This window comes from Saccopteryx leptura, chromosome 9 (genome assembly GCF_036850995.1).
Source record: "Saccopteryx leptura isolate mSacLep1 chromosome 9, mSacLep1_pri_phased_curated, whole genome shotgun sequence".
NCBI lineage: Eukaryota > Metazoa > Chordata > Mammalia > Chiroptera > Emballonuridae > Saccopteryx > Saccopteryx leptura.
The window spans coordinates 26,834,291-26,856,703 of NC_089511.1; the positions used below are offsets into that span (position 1 = coordinate 26,834,291).

The window sequence follows — 22,413 nt, forward strand, 5'->3', positions numbered from 1 at the left end:
ACACAAAAGGTATATATGGTTCTTTCTCCTGTTCAAATAAATAAATGCAGTATTTACTATTTTATTTCTTCTTAAGATATTACCATCAGTTGATCCTCCTAACAGCCCTGTGAAGTCGGAGTGAACATTATAATTTCTCACTTTACCTATAGGACAGTAAGTAACAGAACATTTATATGCCTTGTTTAAGCTCATTATTTGGGTTCAGAGCAGGTGCTGAAATAATAGCTAACCCAGTGCAAAATGTTCACTTAACAGTAGTATTAGCACCAAAGCTCCACTTTTATTTTCTCAGAGAACACACACTCTGGTCAATTTCTAAAGCATATAACATGAAAATGCCTAAACAATATGAGTAGATTAAATTCATTTTTTCCTACTAAATATAATGTGATAAATGCGTACTTCCTTTTCCAAAAACTATTTCCTTCCAAGAGCATTTGCAAAATCATTCCAGTCAGTCCTTGACTGTATTTTGAACTACATGATAGTGGTTAATGTCTTTTTTCCCAGTTCTGAATCCTCCTAACGGGTAGAACAAGGCTACGCACCCGGTTAGAATTAAACACACACTTGTGAACCGACTGCACCCACCTTGCAGTCATGATGTCAGATCACCCAGGAAGCCCAATGCATAGGCACATATTAGGGGTGGCCCCATCACCATCAATACTGATCTAAACAACCATCAATTCATTAAAATATTGAACTCCTACTATAGGCATTTGAATGCATGAGAAAACATAGTATAGATGTAAAAGATCTAGTGCTTACTTGCCATCTTATACAAATAGAGAACACCTGAGCCCTTCAAAGGTCAAGTAACTGTCTAAAGGGACACTGCTACCAAAAAAGCTCATTTAAGTGCCATAGAGACCAATGAAATTTTCTTCAGCTACCCAGTTCTGCAGTCATGATGCTTATGAAATTAACCACAGCTTGCCTAGTTAAATAATTTATTTCAAGCCTCAGTAGAATCCCTAGCCAGATAGCTCAGTTGGTTAGAGTATCGTCCCAGTATGACAAAGTTGTGGGTTCAATCCCCGATGGGGGAACATACAAGAATCAACCAATGAATGTATAAACAAGTGGAACAACAAATTAGTGTTTCACTCTCTCCCCCTTCCTCTATTTCTTAAAAATCAATGAAATCAATAACTAAATATTAGGTCTCCTTATTAATGATCATAAGGGCCACCCACCCAACAGAAAGATTCCATACTGAGTTTTTAGCTAACAGGGTGTGTGTAAAGCATCTGTTCATACCATACCTAACGTGTCGCAGGGTTCATTCTTCCAGGAACAAATATCAAATCCTGTGAGTAAAATGGCATGGTCGTGCCTCTTGCCGTTCTTTCCAATGAGGGCTGACTGCCACTGACAAAAACTGTTCAAAGACTGGTCTGCATGATGGTTGATCGATAGTCCGCCCTAGGGGAAACCCACACAAACCAGAGTGTGAATTTGTCACAGAGATGAGAATGCTGAATTATTCCATTTCTACAGTCCAACACAGAAACAGCATGATTCTAGGGAGAAAGGTCAGTAGAGGAAAAAATTTGAGCTAAGGTTGATGAAAATTAGGAAAAAAAAAACCCTAAAAACAATTTTGGGCAAATGTTCACGATATTTAAAATAACTACAGTGTTTCAGTAGTGTAGTTTATGACCAATTATATTTCTATAACAGATAACCTGATATTGGTTAGTACCCCCTTTACAAAAGCATTATAACTTTTAGAATATAATTATAAATTAATGGTGATAAAATTCAATGCCTCTTCAATAGAGCATGAGAAAGGTAGTGAGTGTAACTTAGTTACCCCTATATCAAAATTTACAGCAAAGAACTTCGCATACCACAGGTTAGAATCAATCAATCAACCAACCAACCAATCAAATGAAAGCTCACTGAATGGATGAAGAAACAAAGTCATAAGATTCTAGAAGGTAAAGAGAACCTACTCTTAAAATATTTATGGAAATGTTTGCTTAAAACTGACTTGGGTCAAGTTGAGAGTTTATAGGGAAGATCTTCAATTATGAATGAATTAGGATGCCGCCAGCTCCAACGTTCTTGAGCACAGCCTAAGAGGTAGGCTAAAGACAAAAGTGTCTCCCAAACAGCACACACCCTTTCTAAAAGTCCAAGAACCACCTGACAAGTTGTAACCTCTGTAGCTCCACACACCCGGGCAATTAGATTAATTTTCACCTTGTCTCTGATGCCCTACTTTATATGGTAATTAATGGGGTTATAGATAAGATTTTAAAAAGCCACCACAGGGACTTCAAAAATGGCCTGTTTAATTGGTAAGCTCCACCTCAAAAAAATACAGTTTTAACATCAAAACACTACAAAGCCGTAAGTGTCATACAATTTATCACTTTATAATGTGTTCTGATTTATAATGTGCCCCATGCCTTTGTCTTGTACATCACTGTAGTCAATTCAGGGCTGTTAACTATTCCTTGTTTATTCTCTTTAGCACCCAAGATGACGCTGGGAAGACAGCACATTTACCACAAGAATTTTCTGATGATTTCTTTTCAAAACACCCTTTTGTATACACCTAGTATTACTCAGCTTATCCAACTTGCAAAATCTAATTAACCCTTAGATCTATTACCTAATGCATGTTTCCTTATGAAGCCTACATAATATTTATATAATATTTTATGTGTCATTATATATCTATGCATATATATTATATACATTTCTATATAAATAATTATTTTATGATGATTTGGTTATTTGAATACACAACCCTATTAGATTGTATGTTCCTTGAGGGGAGGGTCAGTATATTTTCAAATTTGAATGTCTAATGACCAGTAAGTACAGGAATGGCACACAGTAGGTGTTAAATAAGCATATCCTGAATGAAGAAATAAATGAAGTTTGCCACTTACAGGTTCTTGCTCCAGAAGAATGAGACTCACCACAACAATGTTTATATCACTTCCAATGGTTCCGTCTTTAAATAGGCTGGAAACCTGTTGGAACAATTGAAGCAAAATATAAATCTAGACATTTCCCATACTGGGGAGGGTATAACCAATGAGAAATATTTGTATGTATATTGGCTTTCATTTTATCATATATGTGTGTGTGTGTACAATGAAGTCAATTTCCTTTTTTCCCAATAAAACCACATGGCTACATCTGCTGTTCAATCCACACAGGGCATTCCATGCTTCCCAGCTGCTTTGGAGAGCCAGGAGGATGGATTCTTGACAGTCCCTTACCATGTTCATGACCGTGAGGATGTACGTGGTGACATTCGCCTTGCCGTGCTTTTCCACCATTTTCTTGTCTGCTACCACAAGGGTTTCCACGTTGAGGCCCTTTTGTGACTTTCCAGCTGACCTTCTGGGCCGCCCTGTGCTCCCGTACTCATCAAGACTGAGATAGGTGTCCTCTGTGGGGGGTTTGGGGGCATCTACAATAAACATAACAGCATTTGGAAGGGATATCAGAACAGAACATTTGGGTGAGACAGAAATCTCAACAAGGGGAAGAGAAGGACTATGTCACCAACACTTTACTAATCTACCAATAAGTGATGCCATCAGTGCCTATTCTGGGGCTCTGCACCTAGTTTGTGGTCAAGAATTCATGCAATAGAAGTTTGTTTGAATGGATGGATGGATGGATGGATGAATCAATTCAACAACTCAAAAATGCTCTAATGAGCAAAAGAAAAGCTACAAAAATCAATTTTGTGGGACTAGTCTTTAAAAGCAGAAAATATTCCTTTTATTTTATGGCTAAAAAACACTACCAACATGGACATCATTCTTCGTATCTGAATTCATAACACTTTATATATTATTTCCTAAATAAAATGTAGAAATACATATCCTGTAGAACACTGCCTGTGTCTTATACTCTTGTTTCATCAACACAAACTTTAACATAGCACAAAGTAAGTGGTCAGTCTGGTCTTCGGCCTGATGTTGACTTAGTTATAGAGGAAGCAGCACATCAAGGTGATATTTAAAAGTATAAATACTATAGCAAAGGTGAGGGCACCACCTGAACAAAATGAATACTGGCCATAACCTTTGAGCAAAGCCCTGGACATGCCTGTTGGCCCAGGTACGATCCCTTTAGTGAGTGGACAGTGCCAAGTCCAGGGGGTGCTGGGACAGAGAAGGGCATTTACAAAGCCCAGGACAATGCCTATGTAAACTAATAATACAGAACGACTTCAGTATTTAACAACTGGCACTGTTATAATAGTGATAGCTGTTCTCCACAGAGTGAAATTTAAAAAGCAAATCATTTAGACGTAGAGTTAAAAAACACAGGTTGGCCACATTGATGAATGACCTTGAGTTTAGCTTTCATATCTCACTGCCACCATGCATATCATTACAATTATTAATACTATTACTCCAGATCCATGCCAAAGATAGATGCTCTAACAGAGGGTATTTCAATAACACCCCAAATGCAAAAATCAATTAAAAAGGTAAAGACACTATCTTTCATTATTTCTCCCAATGGGCAGACCCCTCACCCGGCTGCCTGTCCGACTCACGTGCCACTCGTAGCTACTGAGCCTTTGAAATGTGGCTGGTGGCAATGGAGGGAGTTAATTTTACATTTCTGTTTTCATTTAAAAAGCAATACTTGATTCAGTTATTTTAAAACGTAGGCATGTTTGGAACAACTTGACTATATAAACCTACTTTTTCAACCTTCAATTTTATGAAGTCTAAATACAGATTAAGTATTTCTGGTGGGAGTTTATCATCTGAGTTGAAACGATGCTCTAAGTGCAAAATAAATACTAGATTTCCAAAACTTAATGTAAAAAAATAATAATTTGTTACACTGATGACATGTTAGCATGCCCGGGGGTCCAGCTAATTCACTGCCACTCCACTCTGGTGCCAGTGTCCTTGTTTTCTGGAAAATTGCTCCTTCAAATCCTCAGGAGAAACACCCAATCACACCTGAGGATTCACCTCTGATTTTTTTATTATTGTAAGTCTGGGAACTTTTCTCATGAGCACAGACATAATATTAAAACCTGTGACTAAAATGCAAGAGATGCTAAAAGAACAACAACAACAACAACAACAAAAAGCATAAAAAATCTTTTCTAGTGTATCCAAGAAAAATTGAGACTTGATCACCTAGTGTTTGCATGACAGGGATGATGTCTGGACCATCTCCATGACTAATTTCTGGGGGGTACTCATTGTAGCCCCATCTTAACCTGCAAAGTCAGCACACCCAATATCACGCAGGAAAACCTATGGAGGGCCCACATAAGAACAGAGTAAGAAAAAGTTTCCTTACATACATTTCTTGCGTCGTCCACAAAAATGCTGCTTTTGCAACCTTCGATGGTGATTCCCTCTTTCTTGACTTCGATACGTGTGGGGAGCGTGACCTGGGGTATGACCAGGATAATTCTGGCTAGAGCCCGTGTAGCCATGGTAACGCCGGACCGTCTCCTCAGCGGTCCTTTTGTACAGTATGTGAGGATGGTGGCCTGCAGGCGAGCTGTAGTTGTGTTCCTGGGCCAGTAGCTGAGGTAATGGCGAGATGAGGAATTCATTTTTTCGTGTCCTTATTAGACCTGACTAGAAAGCCAAACACAAAGCAAATGTTAACGATTCCCGGCAGGCCTTTTTTATGGGTTGATTTTCAGCAACTGTTTATTGACTACTTCCTGTGCTAAGTGCTTGCACGCATCACTTTATCTGCACCATTAGCAGCTGCAAATCTTATCCCCCTCCTACAGATGAGGAGACCGAGGCTAAGATAGTGAGTGGGAAAGTGAATATTCAAACTGTGGGAAAGAAAAGCTAAATTTTCCCTCTATCCTTCTAGGTTCTTGGCTGAGAACCCCCCTGTAATAAACTGACACGTTCACAGGAGAAAAATGAACAGATGTTTACTAACATATATGCCTCTTGTCTACATGGGAGATACACAGGAAAACTGAGTTAACTCCTGGAAATGGCCCAAGCCACCACCTTAAATCTGTTTCATTGGAGGGGTGTCTTGGCCAAGAACCTAGGTGTGAGAAGTTGGCACAACACAGCCAGAGAAGGCATTCCAGATGCTGCTGTCACGTCTAGCTCCTTGAACCTTGGAGAAGGTTGAACTGGACAGCATAACCTTTGGACTGAGCCAAAGCAACATTGTTTTCTAAATGACTGTTTGTAACACTAACAGGAAAGCAGACATCCTGACCACAGGGACTGCTCATTTCAGACTCTCTGAAGATAGAAATCAGCGATCAGCTGTGTTAGCTAAGGAACAACTCAACTTGCTAGCACAAGAGGGATTTCTGTCCTTCCTTCATGCCATCACTTCCCTCCCTGCGCTCACAAATACCGTTCGCCTTCACCCTGTAATCAGGACACAACTTGGGTTTCTGCCCGAATCCGTGCTCCAGGACGGCAATTCTGTGACCTTATACAAACATGTATGGCCTCTCACTTTGGCTTTTTATTTTTAGGTTACTAAGGAATAAAGAGAAAATGACTTCTCCCCGACACACGCTGAAAGGAGTTTGCACACACTTCTTTCACCACAATCATCTTCTTTAAACTGGCTTGGCTTCCTGGTACTCGCTGCTGTCTCAGCCTAAATACCATCTCCTTGGAGAAGCTGCACTCATGACCCTGTTTAAAACTGCCCTCCCCACTTCCAGATGATCTCAGGCCACAGACTATTTGCTTTAGTCTCTCTTCAGGGAAAAAAACAAAACAAAACAAAACGCAGCCTTCTCCACACCACCTTTGACACACGATTTGAACGTACACTGTTCAATGGCAGGAGCCTCGCTGGCAACCGGGTGCACGCCAGGCGTTAGCTGCCAATCAACATTGATTAGTCTGCAAATGCTTATTGAATAAGTGGGTTAAAGGAACTCAGAGAGGAGGGAATGCCAAGGGCATGCCAGCATCCCCCACCCCGTCCCTTTGCAGACAAGAAACCAGAGCTGGGAAGTGACGTGTTCAAATTCCTAAGAACCAGGAACTCTCCCCACATTACAGGTGGGAAGCCAGGAGCGCTCCGTGCAGTTTCTTGTCTAAACCTCACGGCTACCCTGCATCAATCTCAGCAGGAAGCACAGGTGGAAATCAGGCCCCACATTCCCTGAACAGGGCCCTCATCTCTTCCAAGCTGCATGAAGACAAGAAACATCACTTATGGTCCCCAACAGTGAACAAATATAACTATTCTTGAAAAAAAAAAGTGAATTATCTTTGAAAGCCCTCCAGCCTTAGTAACTTCCTAACTTGGTTAGACTTATATCAAAAGCGTAAGCCACTTGGTGCCTTAACTGGACTGACCAGTTTGGAAGCTTTCCTTTCTCTGTTTCAGATTGTGTAGGCGGCTCAAGGGCAGAGAGAGAGGAAGCTTCCCTTCTGAGAAAGCAATACAAAATAAATGGTCACGCGATACTGGGGCAAACATGCTGGGCCCAAACAGCCCTCTATTTTTCAGTTCGGAATGATGACAAAAATCTAGAACAATTTATCACAAAACTAGGATTTTACAGTGCTGGATGTTAAAGAAGAAAAACATTCTTGGGGGAGGGGGCTAGTTTGATAGAAAACAAAATCTAAACCAAATAAATACACTGTAGAGTTGAACCATATAACCCACTGCATCCAGAAGGCACGCCTATTTATCCGCAGAATGGGTGAAGCATTTTGAGTTAGTGAGCACAGGAGATCTTCTGACGGCTCCCTGCGTGCTCTCAAAGGATTCTGATTAAATGGGGGAAGCAGGAATTAAACAAATAAAAAGATCACAAATGGGTATGAAATATTCCTTTGTGTCATGTATGAAGAAAAAAAGCCGGGTTCTACGAGAGAAAATACCGGAAAGAGGGAAGAGAATGGAAAACCAACTTGAGAGTGGGAGGTGACAGGACGCTTTGCTGAGAATGGGCATTGATTGAATGGAGACCTGAAGCCCTTTCCTGGCTCAGGCAGGGAAGCCTCTATAGCAGGGGTCCCCAAACTACGGCCGGCAGGCTACATGCGGCCCCCTGAGGCCATTTATCCGGCCCCTGCCACACTTCCGGAAGGGGCACCTCTTTCATTGGTGGTTAATGAGAGGAGCACAGGATGCATCCTGGAGTACTGTATGTGGTGGCGCTGCAAAGCACAGCATCACTCACGTACAGTACTACTTCCGGTGATGCGGGACGCATGCGTCACGGCTCCGGAAGCGCATCATATCACTTGTTATGGCTAGCAGTGACAAATATGGAACTGGACATTGACCATCTCATTAGCCAAAAGCAGGCCCATAGTTCCCATTGAAATACTGGTCAGTTTGTTGATTTAAATTTACTTGTTCTTTATTTTAAATATTGTATTTGTTCCCGTTTTGTTTTTTTACTTTAAAATAAGATATGTGCAGTGTGCATAGGGATTTGTTCATAGTTTTTTTTATAGTCCGGCCCTCCAACGGTCTGAGGGACAGTGAACTGGCCCCCTGTGTAAAAAGTTTGGGGACCCCTGCTCTATAGCATGAAGAGACCAGCAATTCAGAAGTAAGGAGGGGAGGAGCCGGTGAGGGAGGGGAGAAAACAAGAGGCTCAGGGGCCTGCTAAGATGGGGAATGAGCATGAGGACATGCTTAGGCTTCCCCTAGGCTGTAGAAGAAAAGGAAAGGGCCCAAGTCCATGAAGATGTGGGTGCCATTAGCTGAGAGCTGCCCAAATTCCCCACCCAAGAGGATGCCTTTCCCTCCCAAGACCAAGCAAGCCAGAGAGAAAGAACTGGCTGTGTCTCCTTCTGGATCAAAAGGTCTGCTCACAATCTTGATTACCCCGTAAATGCTCAAGCTTTCCTTGTTTCAAAGACGTAGGTAGAGACACAGTCATATAACTTAACTGCTAAGTTTAAAAACTGAATGGATACTGACCAAGAGTCAATATCTAGTCAGACCCTATGTTACCATTTTATACTTTTACAAAGGAGATACTATATGCTAATATGTTTTATTTGTTAGTAGTTGTTTCTTCTTTTAGATTTAAGTGGCCAGAATAATTCACAAAGGACTCATGTCAGGTGCAAATCACACTTCAGGAAACTCCCCTTAATTTTTTAGAAAATAAGTCATATTTAAACTCTACCAAAAGCTTTTGAAATAACAGAAAAAAAAGAGATGAATTCCAGAAACAGATAAATTAAGTGGTAGTATGACAGCACAACTATTTTTTTTTTTTAAGTTCAGAGTGAACAGCCTTAATGAAAAATAGGAAGCTATAAGCTCCCCAAAGCCAGGGTCTATGTGTGAAGGAACTTGTACCCAAGCACTTATACCTGTTACATAATGAAAAACTAAAAGACTCAATGAGCCTGACCAGGCAGTGGTGCAGTGGATAGAGCATTGGACTGGGATGCGGAGGACCCAGGTTTGAGAACCCAAGGTCACCAGCTTGAGCTCCAGCTCATCTGGTTTGAGCAAAAGCTCACCAGCTTGGACCCAACGTCGCTGGCTTGAGCAAAGGGTTATTCGATCTGCTGTGGCCCCACGGTCAAGGCACATATGAGAAAGCGATCAATGAACAACTAAGGTGCCACAACAAAAAACTAGTGATTGATGCCTCTCATCTCTCTCCATTCCTGTCTGTCTGTTCTTATCTATCCCTCTCTCTGACTCTCTGTCTCAGTAAAAAAAAAAAAAAAAAAAAAACTCAATGAATTAATGACATTTGCTGAAACTGAACCAGAACTTCAAGTGAGATAATACATCTTATAGCAATAACTTGAAATACTACTAAAAAGATCCCCATGGGCTGGATCATTATTCTATTTCTAATCTTTGTAAAGACTAACCGACAGAATAACAAAGTAGCCCCATGAGGCTGGCTGGAGAAATATTGTCAAAGACATGTATTTGTGGCTATCAATAAGTTTAAAACATTATCATTGAATAATGTCAATTATTTTTTACTTTAAAATTTTGACCTGACCTGTGATGGCACAATGGATAAAGTGTCGACCTGGAACACTGAGGTCGCCAGTTTGAAACCTCGGGCTTGCCTGGTAAAGGCACGTATAGGAGCTGATGTTTCCTGCTCCTTCCTGTCCTTTCTCTCTCTCTCTCTCTCTCTCTCTCTCTCTCTCTCTCTGTGTGTCTCTCCCCTCTTTAAAATGAATTTTAAAAAATCTAAAAACAAAACAAAACTATTTTTCACCTATCTCTGACAACAGCACCAAAAAATATTGACTTCAGTCAAGACATCACATGTTTTAAAAGAAAAAAACCTATTATTTTGTCCAAACAATAGCACTAAAGAATAATTGGTCTGTGGTCCACCATGTGTGATGCCACCACAAAGGAGACCTCTCAGTTCAGAAGAAGCAAAAGCTTTACTTGTGGTCAATATAAAATGGGAGCCTATGGTCCAGGAGTTGGGGAGGGAGACAGAATATATCCAGGAAATGAAAGACTAAGAATTAAGGAAAAGACTGAGAAAACATCTGAAAAAAACTATCGGCATGAGGATGTTTTAGGATTTTGTCAGGAGCAGCAAAAATTAAGATAAAATGAAATAGCACAAGATAATGAATGAAGGGAAATGCTCGATATTAAAACGAGACCATTTAAAGGTAAAATTTAAGCTCTGCCACTTGCTAGCTGGGTTAAAGCACTGTAAAGTCCTGTTTGCCCCCACCCAATCTGTGAAGTGAGAATAAAAGTATCCCTCGCTTAGGGTTTCTCATCAGTTAAGTAAGTGACTATTTATTAGGCATGGTGCTAAATTGTGAATTGCTCAGTAAATATTAACATAAAAAAATAGAGACCACAGTGACTTTTAAAAAGAAAATTAGAGACATGAGAGAATATAAAAAACATTTACCAGCTCCGGCTGATCGGCTCAGTGGTAGAGTGCTGGCCCTGTAAGTGGATGTCCCAGGTTTGATTCCCAGTCAAGGCACACAGGAGAAGTGACAATTTGCTTTTCCACCATTCTCCCTCCCTCTTCTCTCTCTCTCTCTCTCTCTCTCTCTCTCTCTCTCTCTCTCTCTCTCTCTCTCTCTTCCCCTTCTGCAGCCATGGCTCATTTGGCATTGGCCCCGGTGCTGAGGATAGCTCTATGGAGCCTTTACCTTAGGGGCTAAAAATAGCTCCATTGTGAGCATGGCCCCAAATGGGCAGGGCATTGGCCCCAGGTGGTGGTTGCCAGGTGGATCCTGATCAGAGAGCATGCAGGAGTCTGTCTCTCTATCTCCTCTCCTCTCACTTGGAAAAGAAAAAAAAATCATTTACCAGGTCCCAGGTGAGACCAAGCAGAACCACATGGACCAATGATCAGACTCAGGAGACAAAATCTGACATTATTATGCTGAGAGCACCCTGACACTGATAAAGTCCTCAGTTCTCTCTACAGCACACAATTCTAAGGAACTGAAATATAACTTTTTGCCGTCTGCATCTACATGTTGAAAGGATTTAATTGATAACTAGGACAGGTCCTCACACATGGGCACAGACTTTGTAAAAAGAATGTATGTTCAGGATTCCCTACTGTCATAGGGGGGAAATTTCTTATACTTTGGGAGAAAAAAATATAATATATATGTCAACAAAACTCTGTCATTCCCCATCTATTCCAATAGAGTTATTAGTGCCAATAGGACTTACCATAAAAATATGATTTAGAAGATGTATGTTTTCCAGTTCATGCACACAAAAATTGTCCTTCAAAAATCTGAAAAGCCCAGTCAGTCCATGTTTAACCAGATACTGTCAATCTTCCCAAGTTTCCCCCAGCCTGGTGAGAGAGGGGGTCAGGAAGCTCACAAGAGCCATAAAGCATCTCCAGGTCTGCAATGGGGAAGTGCCCCTTTCATCCTTGTTCTTATCTCCCGGGGAAGTCTGTAAACCTCTCAGGTGCTCAAGTCCCTGAGTGGTAAAAAGGGAATAAAAACAGCACTTCCCTCACAGGATTTTTTAAAGGTTAAATGAGTTCATACTTTCAAGTGCTAAGAACAATGCTTGACACAGAGAAAACACTCCATCCATGTTTATTCTTGTTATCATTATTGTGGTTAATTATTTGAAGGAACAGAGCAGAGAAATTCTGCCTCTTTTTAACAGTGCGTTTGTTATTGGAATGTCCCCCTTCAGTTGGACCTACAGTTTTGGGACAAGGCATAAGGGCTCTTTCTATGTACCGTGAGAAACAATGAAGGGACTAAACAAGGTTTTGAAGACCTGAAGTATATCAACGCAATTCTTAGAAATGTAACTGAAGTTAAAGACAGAGGAGAAATCTTTTTTTTTTTTTTTACCTCGGAGTCACTTAATCTAAGAATTCTAGGTTGTAGTTTTGATTTGTTTGTTGGTTTGTTTTGATGGCTACGAGAGAGACTGAGGGCCGGTAGAAAGGAAATTGCTCAACTACTCCTCTTAAATGACCCAATTTGGATCCATAATGATCACAGGTCAAAATGCTGAAATCCAGCCTTCATCCATTCTGAAGACCCAATCTCTTACCCACCTGCCCTCCCCTGGAAATAGGCAGCATCATGGGAACAGAATACCTCGGGTAGGCCTTCAAGAAATAAGTGGATGGCTATTGCTCAGAGAAAAAAATGCCACGTGGACTTTCTGGAGAAGGTGGCAGAATGCACCAGGTTCGTGGACTAGAACTCTCAAGTTATGTGCTGGTCGTCGGTGTAGACGGCACAAGTAAAGGCCCGCCGCTTCCCAGTGAGCACCTGAGCAGATCACTCCAAGGTTGTTCAACTGTGCACTCTGCCCATGGTACAAGGCCACGGCATCACCAGCCAAGATGTTTATCCAAGTGACCTCTGACCTCAATGAGGCAGAGTCTCTATGCATTCTTCAGTCTCTGGCTTTCTTTTCTTTTTCTTTTTCAGGTGGGAGGATGAGATAGTGAGGCAGACTCCCACAAGTGTTCTGACTGTGATCCACCCTGCAACACTGGGGCCAATGCTCAAGTACCGAGGTATTTTTAGTGCCTGAGGCTGATGTGATCAAACCAACCAAACTATCCTCAGTGCCTGGGGCCATGCTTGAACCAATCAAGCCACTGGCTGTGGGAGGGGAAAAGTGAGAGAAGGAGGAGAGGAAGGAGGAGACAAGCAATTGGTCACTTCTCCTGTGTGCCCTGACTGGGAATTGAACCTAGGACATCCATATGCCGGGCTAATGCTCTATCCACTAAGCCACTGGCCAGGGCCCTCTATGGCTTTCTGAGTCACATCAATAGCAATGAATTCGGAAAAAAATTCTTGCTTCAGAGGTTCTTAGAAATGTCTGGCTTTTTTCTCTTTCCTAGCTGAGAATTTTCAGCTCCTTTTTCAAATACTCTAGTAGGCTCAACACAAATTATCCTCCTTCTTTCATTTATACTAACCAGTTTTGGCTCCAAAGCAATATTAGCCAATATGGCTTTGACCATATGCAATGGTTTATGCTACTGACACAAAGATAAATCGTGTTGGTCCCTTCTTCAAAGCACTTGAACTATAAACTGTCTGTACGGGTACAGATTATGCCATTCCAGTGGCTCTTAAAAGATATTCATAACATACTGATGAAACTTATTTATTTGGCTAATTAACAATATTTCTATTGAAATAAATACTTAATGACTTCAACAGCCCAAATCCCATGAGACCAGAATACAGTGGCTCACAACTCAACATTCAGTTGAGAGGTGTGAGCCGATTCTGTCCAACACATGGCTGTGGCCGTTCTCAGAAGGGCACATACTTCTAAAAGGCTCTTTTTATTTTTTAAACAATGTGTAAATATCGAAATAGCTGGCGTGTTTACCCTAGCTGATTGTATAAATTTTAGTATTAATTTCAAAAAATTTAAATCCACAAGTGCTCATAAATGCACATGGTTTTGATAAGCAGTCAAAATCTCTGTTTTACCATTTATAAACTAACCCAAAGAGTTTAATCATGACCAGCAAATGTCTCTCTCCTTTTCTCTCCACCCTCCTTGACTGTCCTTCACCTGAAGGACCAGTTCTTCACTGTCTCCTATGTACCAGACACTGTGCAATACGTTCTAACTGCAAAATCTTTTCTGACTCTTGCAATGGTCTGATTTGATAGGCACTTTTATTAAACTGTCTGTATCACACAGACTTCCCTCACTCTTCAACACACAGCCCATTAGGATTCAGGAAAAGTTCCAGAAACACTGTTATTGAAATAACTAAAATTGACTGAGAAAGAACTTGAATGTATTCATAATAAAAGTAAATAAATATATGAGGTGAACGCAATGGGGAAAATCTTTCCGTGATATAGATGTATTAAAATCATCACATTATATGCTTTTCACTATCGTACAATTTTGTCAATTAAACCTTAATAAAGCTGAAAAAAGGTAAAGAAAGGTTCCAGAGAGGATATGACTTTTTTTTTTCTTGGCAGAGTAAGTTAGAAGCCCAAATAAATGATTCTTAAGAGATGACTCCTTAAAACAAAATATTGGACTGGCTTAATGCAAGTGCTAACCTCCTGTCAACTACCTTTGGCTGAAATACCCAAAAACTCACACCCTCTAGGAATGAAGGCCAGGGTCGAGTTGACACTAAATCACAGTCATCGTCTTGGCTTCCCCTCTCGATTTCCTTTCCTTTCCTTCCCTTTCCCTTTCCTTTCTCTTTCTTTCTTTTTCTTTCTCTCTTTCTCTTTCTCTCTCTCTTTCTTCCTCTTTCTCTCTTCCTTCCTCTTTCTTCCTTTCCCCCTTCATTTCTTTTCCTTCCTTCCTTCCTTTTCTTTCTTTTCCTTTCTTTCCCTTTCTTTTTTCCTTTCTTTCTCTTTCTTGCTCTTTCTCTTTCTTTCTTTCCCCCTTTCTCTCTCTCTCTCTTTCCTTCCTTCCTTCCTTCCTTCCTTCCTTCCTTCCTTCCTTCCTTCCTTCCTTCCTTCCTTCTTTCTTTCTTTCTTTCTTTCTTTCTTTCTTTCAGAGAGAGGAGGGAAGATAGTGAGACAGACTCAGCATTCATCTGAACCACAATCCAATTGGTAACCCCCATCTGGGGCCGATGTTCAAATCAACTGAGTTACTTTTAGTACCTGATGCTGACACACGTGGGCCAACAGAGCCATCCTCAGCAACCAGGGCCACACTTGAACCAATCGAGCCACTGGCTGTGGGAGGGGAAGAGGGAAAAGAAGAAGTAGATGGTTGCTTCTCTTGTGTGCCCCAACTGGGAATCAAACTTGGGATGTCCATCATCCCAGTTTGATGGAATCAAACCTGTGGATGCCAGGATGATGCTCTATCCACTGAACTAACCAGCCCAGGCTCCCCTCTCAATTTTCATATGAAGGGGAGGGTGTTCAACAGTACCATCAAGAAAGCTCCTCCATGGGTCTTTGGTTCAATTATCATGGAGATAATTGGTTCAACTGCTCTCTGGAATGTGGCCTTATTGGACATTACTAAGCTAGTTCAGATTCACCTTGTAACGCTCTAGTTTTCTCCCTTCTATTGTCTTGCAAGAACTTGCTGGACATGACTGGGCTACTCTGCTTTGCAACAGCCAAGACATGTCCTATATGTCAGAGGTCCTCCACATGTCTTTGAGAGAGTAACAACTTCTCCCCTCTTCCAATAGCTAAATATGCCCTGGCAATCAACAATGACAGCTGTCAAAGCTGCATGGCATTTTACCAGCAGTTTGATCATGAAAACGTTCACTTCTAAGGAAGACTAGGGAAGGTGCTATTAGACAGACTTGTGTCACACCATCTTCTTTGCTCCAGCCTTTTTCTTGAACATCAGATCATTTCAAAGGAAGCTTGGGGAAGGATTTCATTTGGAAAACACATGACGGCCATAATGGCTGTTGGTTAATTGGGAGGGACCAAGTCAAGATAGCTAGCATGTCTGGATTTAATAGAAACCAGACTTTCCACGAACTTCACATGGGACCATGCAGCCAGTGTTCCCCACTAGATCATTCCAGGCTTTGGTGCTGTGTCTGCTAATAACAGTCCTTCTTCATCACATGTCATGTCAATATGCTCTGGAAAGGGGTGGGTACATGTTAAACGTCTGGGAGAAAACAGTCATAACAATATCCATCTAAGTTGTGTTCTTTTAATGTCAATTTCAGAATCCAAATTTATGCTCCCGACCTCAAATTCTCATGTCCCCTAAATAACACCCTACCGAATGCAGTATTATGCAGTCAACAACACTGACAAATTTCAACGTACAATTGATCTCTTGAGCTCCCAACTCTGTCCTTCCCTGTGTTCTGATGCCAGTTCTGCTCTGTATCACCCCAGGCCTAAAATACAGCCGTGGCCTCCTCTCTCATTTCTCTGTGGGCAATGCCCATCCTCCCTTGCTCCAAACTTATTTCTTTTAAAGCATCCCTTTGAACAGGCCACATTTATGCTGCATTATTACAAGATTGAGTGCCAGGACAAGAAATACAGATTTCAAACAATGTTGCAGTCAAGTTCCATCTGAGTCCAGCGCCTGGTTGCCTCCCCACCCATCCTGTACCCTTTCTACTGAACTCAGGGTACACCGGCTCCATCACTGCTCCATCCACGGGACAGCCAAGCTCCCACCCCAAGACCCTTGTGACTGCTGTATCCCGTGTCTAGAACAGCGATTTTCAACCAGTGTGCCACAAGAATTTTTAAAACGTGTAATACCTATTTAATTAGGGGCACTACTCCCTCCGATTGTCAAATTTAAAAAAAAAAAAAAGAAAAAGACAACAAGCAACACAACAATAGCTTTCTAGTATGAATGAATCAAAATGATACCTTTTTTTTTTTTTTTTTTAATCTCAGATCAACAAAAAATGTTTTTGGTGGGTCACGGAATTTTAGTCATTAGTTTACGTGTGCCATGAGATGAAAAAAGCTGAAAATTGCTGGATTGGAAGTTCTTTCGCCCTCCCAGGCAAGATGGCAGCACAGGTAAAACATGTTACTCTCGGCTGTGGAAGTCCCCCCTAAGGAGTGAGGGTTCCCAGCCCCACATCCAGCCCAGGGTGCCAGTACCAGGAAGAGATGTCCCCAAAACTTGTGGCTGTAAAAAACAACGGGAGTTGTGGCAGATGTTCCTCTTAAAGGGCCCACACACAGAGTTACTTAGACTTACTCCCTCTGGGCTCCATCCAGCACTGGGGCAGCAACTTGAAAGGAGCCTGCGACATATGAGAGAAACTGACTTGTCCGGCATCAGGATGAAAGTGGGGGAGCAGCTTTCTCCTAGACAGAGGTGTTGGCAGAAGCCATTGTTCCTCTGATGAGCCCTCCCCGTCCACAGAGCCAAGATGGGTACCCTGTCTGGGACTCCATCAACCTGGCTCACACTTCCCTGAGACCCTGCCCCACCCACTTTTCTGGCCCATCCAAGCTATTTCTATTGGCTTTTCTATACGAATGGGGTGTCTTAGCTCATGATGCTCTCTAGATAGTCCTAAAATCTCTCAAACAAGCAGCATCTGGCCTTGGTTTGCAGCCTGGCCTCACCTGGGCACTTCCAAACCCAGCACAAGTAGCAGCCGTCTGAAGACTACTCTATAGCTTGTGCTGGGTGGCCCCAGGCAGAACATAGATGGTGGTTGACCTTTGCCTGCAACTCCTGGGAGGCCCTAGAACTACACACCATATCAAAGCATCACTATCTAACCACCTCCACAAGCAACACGCTTAAGGGGTGGGCTCAGTGGGCATCAGAGCCCTGCTGAAGTAAGTCCTGTTCTGTAGGATGGGCACCTGCACAGAGGTTTTCCCACACTGGTCAGAGGTCAGTGGCCACAGCCAGTGCTTGCAGCAGACCAGCCTGGGAATAAATTTCTCCTGTTGATGTGCCAACAGCAATCAGGGCTCAACTACAACAGGAGGGTGTACACAGCCCACACGGAGGAAGGTACACCTGGAGCACCCAGCTTGGGTGACTGGGAAGACTGTGCCACTGGACCCTACAGGCCATCTACTACATTAGATCACTCTACCAAGCCCGGGAGATGTAGCAGATCTACCTAAATACATAGAAACAAACACAGGGAGGCAGCAAAATAAGGAAACAAATAAACATGTCCGAAGTGAAAGAAAAGATACAAAACTTCAGATAAAGAATTAAATAAACTTAGTGGATACAAGCAATCTACTAGATGCAAAGTTCAAAACACTGGTTATAAGGATGTTAAATGAACTTAGTGAGAACTTCAACAGCATAAAAAGGGACCAGTCAGAAATGAAGGATACACTCATTTAAATGAAGAATAATTTATAGGGAATCAGTAGAATAGATGAAGCCAAGAATCAAATCATCAATTTGGAATATAAAGAAGCAAAACCCACCCAATCAGAACAGCAAAAGGAAAAAAGACACCCCCCCTCTACATACACACACACACACACACACACACACACACACACACACACACACAATGAGGATAGTGACAACTTCAAAGATATCAACATCTGCATCTGGGGCTGACAGCAGGAGAAGAAATAGAGCAAAAATTGAAAACCTACTTGAAAAAATAATGACAGAATATTTCCCTAACTTGGTGAAAGAAAATACATAGAGTTCCAAGAAAGATTAACTCAAAGAGGCCCATACCAAAACACATCATAATTAAAATGCCAAAGGGCTCTGGCTGGATAGCTCAATTGTTTAGAGTATGATCCTGATACACAAAGGTTGTGGGTTTGATCCCCGGTCAGGGCACATACAGAAACAGATCAATGTTCTATCTGTCTGTCTCTCTCCCTTCCTCTTCTCTAAAATTAATCAATTAAAAAAAAAGTTTTAAATGCAAAAGGTTAAAGACAAAGAGAATCTAAAAAGCATCAAGAGAAAAGCGATTAGTTACCTACAAGGAAGCTCCCATAGACTATCAGCTGATTTCTCAACAGAAACTTTCCAAGCCAGAAAGGACTGGCAAGAAATATTCAAAGTAATGAAAAGCAAAAACCTATAACCAAGATTATTCTACCCAACAAAGCTATAATTTAGAATAAAAAGAAATATAAATATTTCCCAGGGGAAAAAAAAGCTAAAAAATCTTCATCACCACCAAACTAGTATTATATAAAATTTTAAAGCATATTCTTTAAAATATTCTCATTTGAATGGTATGAGTGCTTTTGCTTGTGTTTATCTTGGCCAACACTGACTTTGGTTATCTGCAAAGCCCAAATTTACTACATATATGTTAACTCTACAATTCACTCCATGCCATACATATTTAACTAAATAATACACATAAGTTTTCTGAATTTGCTGATAAATTTATGGACAGTGTAAATTTATGACTGAAAATAAAATAAAGGTGTTCAAATTGGTAAAAAAAAATTCTTTAAGAAGAGGGGAAATATATAAATATATGAATAATAAAATGGCAATAAATGCATATTTATCAACTGATTAAATCTTAAAAACAAAATAAATGAACAAATAGGGAAAAAAAGGAATGTTCTTTCTCCAGATACAGTGAGGTTACTGTGTTTAGATTTTTTCCCAAAGAACACCTTTTCAAACTACCCTATAAATAAAACAAACCTTGCCATTATCCACGTCAGTCAGTTTTATTTTTCTGTAGAGCCTTTATCATTACATGATGGTGCATCATGTAGCTTTTGGCTTGTGTGTTTATTGTCCATTGCTCCTAAGTCACTCAGTAAAACTTGGGGCTTGTGTCTATGCTGCTCATTTTTTGGTTACTCAGAGTTTGGCACATGATAGGTGCTCTGTCAATATTAGTGAAATTATAAAAGAGCTAGAAATAAAGTAACATGCCTGGAACTACGGGAGACAAAAACAAGCAAGACATTGATGCTTGCACTTAAGAACACTTCTGCAGTAGGAGACAAACATAACCAATTAATCAGACACATTATATCATTTTCCTGATTCATCATTCTGATTCACACATCCCTTGAGTCCATCCTGGACTTTGCCACAGCTCTTATCAAGAAGTCTTTTATCCAGTCTGCTTTTAATGTAAATCCCTGGAAAGAGGAGAGATGGTGTACTTGATTTTGGTACTCAAATGGCATTGGCATGACATTCTAATCATCCTGAATAAATGAGGGACTATACAGAACCCTATGGAAGTACAAAGTCAGGGCAGACCACCTCTGAGGATAATATTCAAATTCTTATACAGTGAGGAATGGCAAAGGGCTTTGAAGGAAAAAGCCGTAAGAACCCAACTATGTTATAGAAAACTGGCTGGACCCAAATTGTAAGGATTCTCTGCTTCCTGTAACAGAGAAGGATAAACTATTTTGGCACTTTCTATTTTGCCTGATATTATCTTGAAATATGCCAAAAAATTTAGACAAGACTGGAAAATTATATAAGCACACATTAGCTAACATCCAGTTTGTTGACTGTTACTATGCCATCAAATTTCTTTTTAACTAGCCTAATTATTATAGATATAGGTATTCAAGTATGGAAATCTAAACTTTCAATATACAAATAAACAGAAGCATTCACTGAGCTCATGGATAGGAAGAATTAACGTCATTAAAATGTCCATACTACCAAAAGCAATATATAGATTCAATGCAATTCCTATCAAAAAGACCTATGGCATATTTCACAGAACTAGAACAAATAATCCAAAATTTATATGGAACTACAAAAGACCCCAGAAAGCCTCAGTAAGCTTGAGAAAAAAGAGGATGCTGAGGCTATCACACTACCAGATATCAAACTATACTACAAGACCATAGTAATCCAAACATCCTGGTACTGACATAAAAATGGACCTATAAATTAATAGAACAGAAGAGAAAGCCCAGAAATAAACCCATACCTTTATGGTCAATTAATATTTGACAAAGGAGGCAAGAACATGCAATGAGGTAAAGACAGACTCTTGCAGACTGGTACAGCCATTGTGAAAAGCAATATGGAGAGTCCTCAAAAAAAAAAATTAAAAATGGAACTTCCTTATGACCCAGTAATTCTACTTCTGGGAATATATCCATAGAAACCCACAATACTGGCCCTGGCTGGTTGGTTCAGTGGTAGAGCATCGGCCTGGCGTGCGGAGTCCTGGGTTTGATTCCTGGCCAGGGCACACAGGAAAAGCGCCCATCCGCTTCTCCACCCCTCCCCCTCTCCTTCCTCTCTGTCTCTCTCTTCCCCTCCCACAGCCAAGGTTCCATTGGAGCAAGGTTGGCCCCGGGTGCTGAGGATGGCTCCATGGCCTCTGCCTCAGATGCTGGAGTGGCTCTGGTTGCAACAGAACAAGGCCCCAGATGGGCAGAGCATCGCCCCCTGGTGGGCATGCCAGGTGGATCCCAGTCGGGCGCATGCGGGAGTCTGTCTGACTGCCTCCCCATTTCCAGCTTCGGAAAAATACAAAAAAAAAAACAACCCACAATACTAATTCAAAAGAATATATGCACCCCTATGTTCACTGCAGTGTTATTTACAATAGCCAAGAAATGAAAACAAACCAGGTACCCATCAATAAATGAACGGAAAAAAATGTTGTGGTACATTTACACAATGGAATACTACTCAGCCATAAAAATAACAAATTCTTGACAAGATAACCTGGACATGTTTTCTTTGAATATATATACCCTGATTTATTGATGTAACCCCATTAAAATTAATAAAAATTTATTTATTAAAAAAAAAAAGAACAAATTCTTACATCTGCAGAAGCATAGGTGGACCTAGAGCTGTGATGGCGAACCTTTTTATAAAAACCACCCACTTTTGCAGTACTGGTCAACCTGGTCCCTCCCACCCACTAGTGGACATCCCAGCTTTCATGGTGGGCCAAGCGTGCGCTGTTTGGTTGCTTCACTACCGCCCACCATGAAAGCTGGAATGCCCACTAGTAGGCAGGAGGGACCAGGTTGACCAGCACTGCAAAAGTGGGCGGTTTTTATAAAAAGTTTGACGACCCCAAGTCAGAGAAAGACAAATAATATATGATTTCACTTATATGTGGAACCTAAAGACCAAAATAAACAAAATTAAAACAGACTCACAGACACAGAGAACAAAGAGTTACCAGAGGGGATAGGAGTTGAGGGGGATGGTTGAAAAGGTGAAGGGATTAAACAGTATAGATTGGTACTTACAAAACAGTCATGGGGATGGCAAGTACAGCATAGGGAATATAGTCAATACTATTGTCATAACAACGTATGGTGCCAGGTGGGTACTGGAACTATCAGGAGGAACGCTTTGTAATGTATACAATTGTCTAACCACTATGCTGTGCACCCAAAATAATACAAAATATGAATGTAAACTGTAATTGAAAAATAAAATTAAAAAAATACCTCTCAGTATTGAATCAATTACAGCGAGTATTTTCATATAAGATTAGTATCCCTTGCTATCAAAAACTCTTACTCCCCGCTATCTGGAAATTAATAATCAATATAATATTGGTGTCTCTTGCTG

At 41.0% G+C, this 22,413-nt stretch overlaps 1 protein-coding gene across 1 annotated transcript in view; it reads right to left on the reverse strand.

The window, feature by feature from the left end:
* Nucleotides 1-22,413, reverse strand: part of ADAMTS18 (ADAM metallopeptidase with thrombospondin type 1 motif 18) — a 153,165-nt gene that overhangs the window by 66,331 nt on the left and 64,421 nt on the right. The window contains exons 2-5 of the mRNA XM_066348464.1: nt 5,314-5,600; nt 3,249-3,442; nt 2,913-2,996; nt 1,272-1,431 (exon numbers count right to left, since the gene is read on the reverse strand). Coding sequence (XP_066204561.1) covers nt 1,272-1,431; nt 2,913-2,996; nt 3,249-3,442; nt 5,314-5,575 — 700 coding nt within the window. The 5' untranslated portion in view covers nt 5,576-5,600. The remainder of the gene's footprint in view (nt 1-1,271; nt 1,432-2,912; nt 2,997-3,248; nt 3,443-5,313; nt 5,601-22,413) is intronic.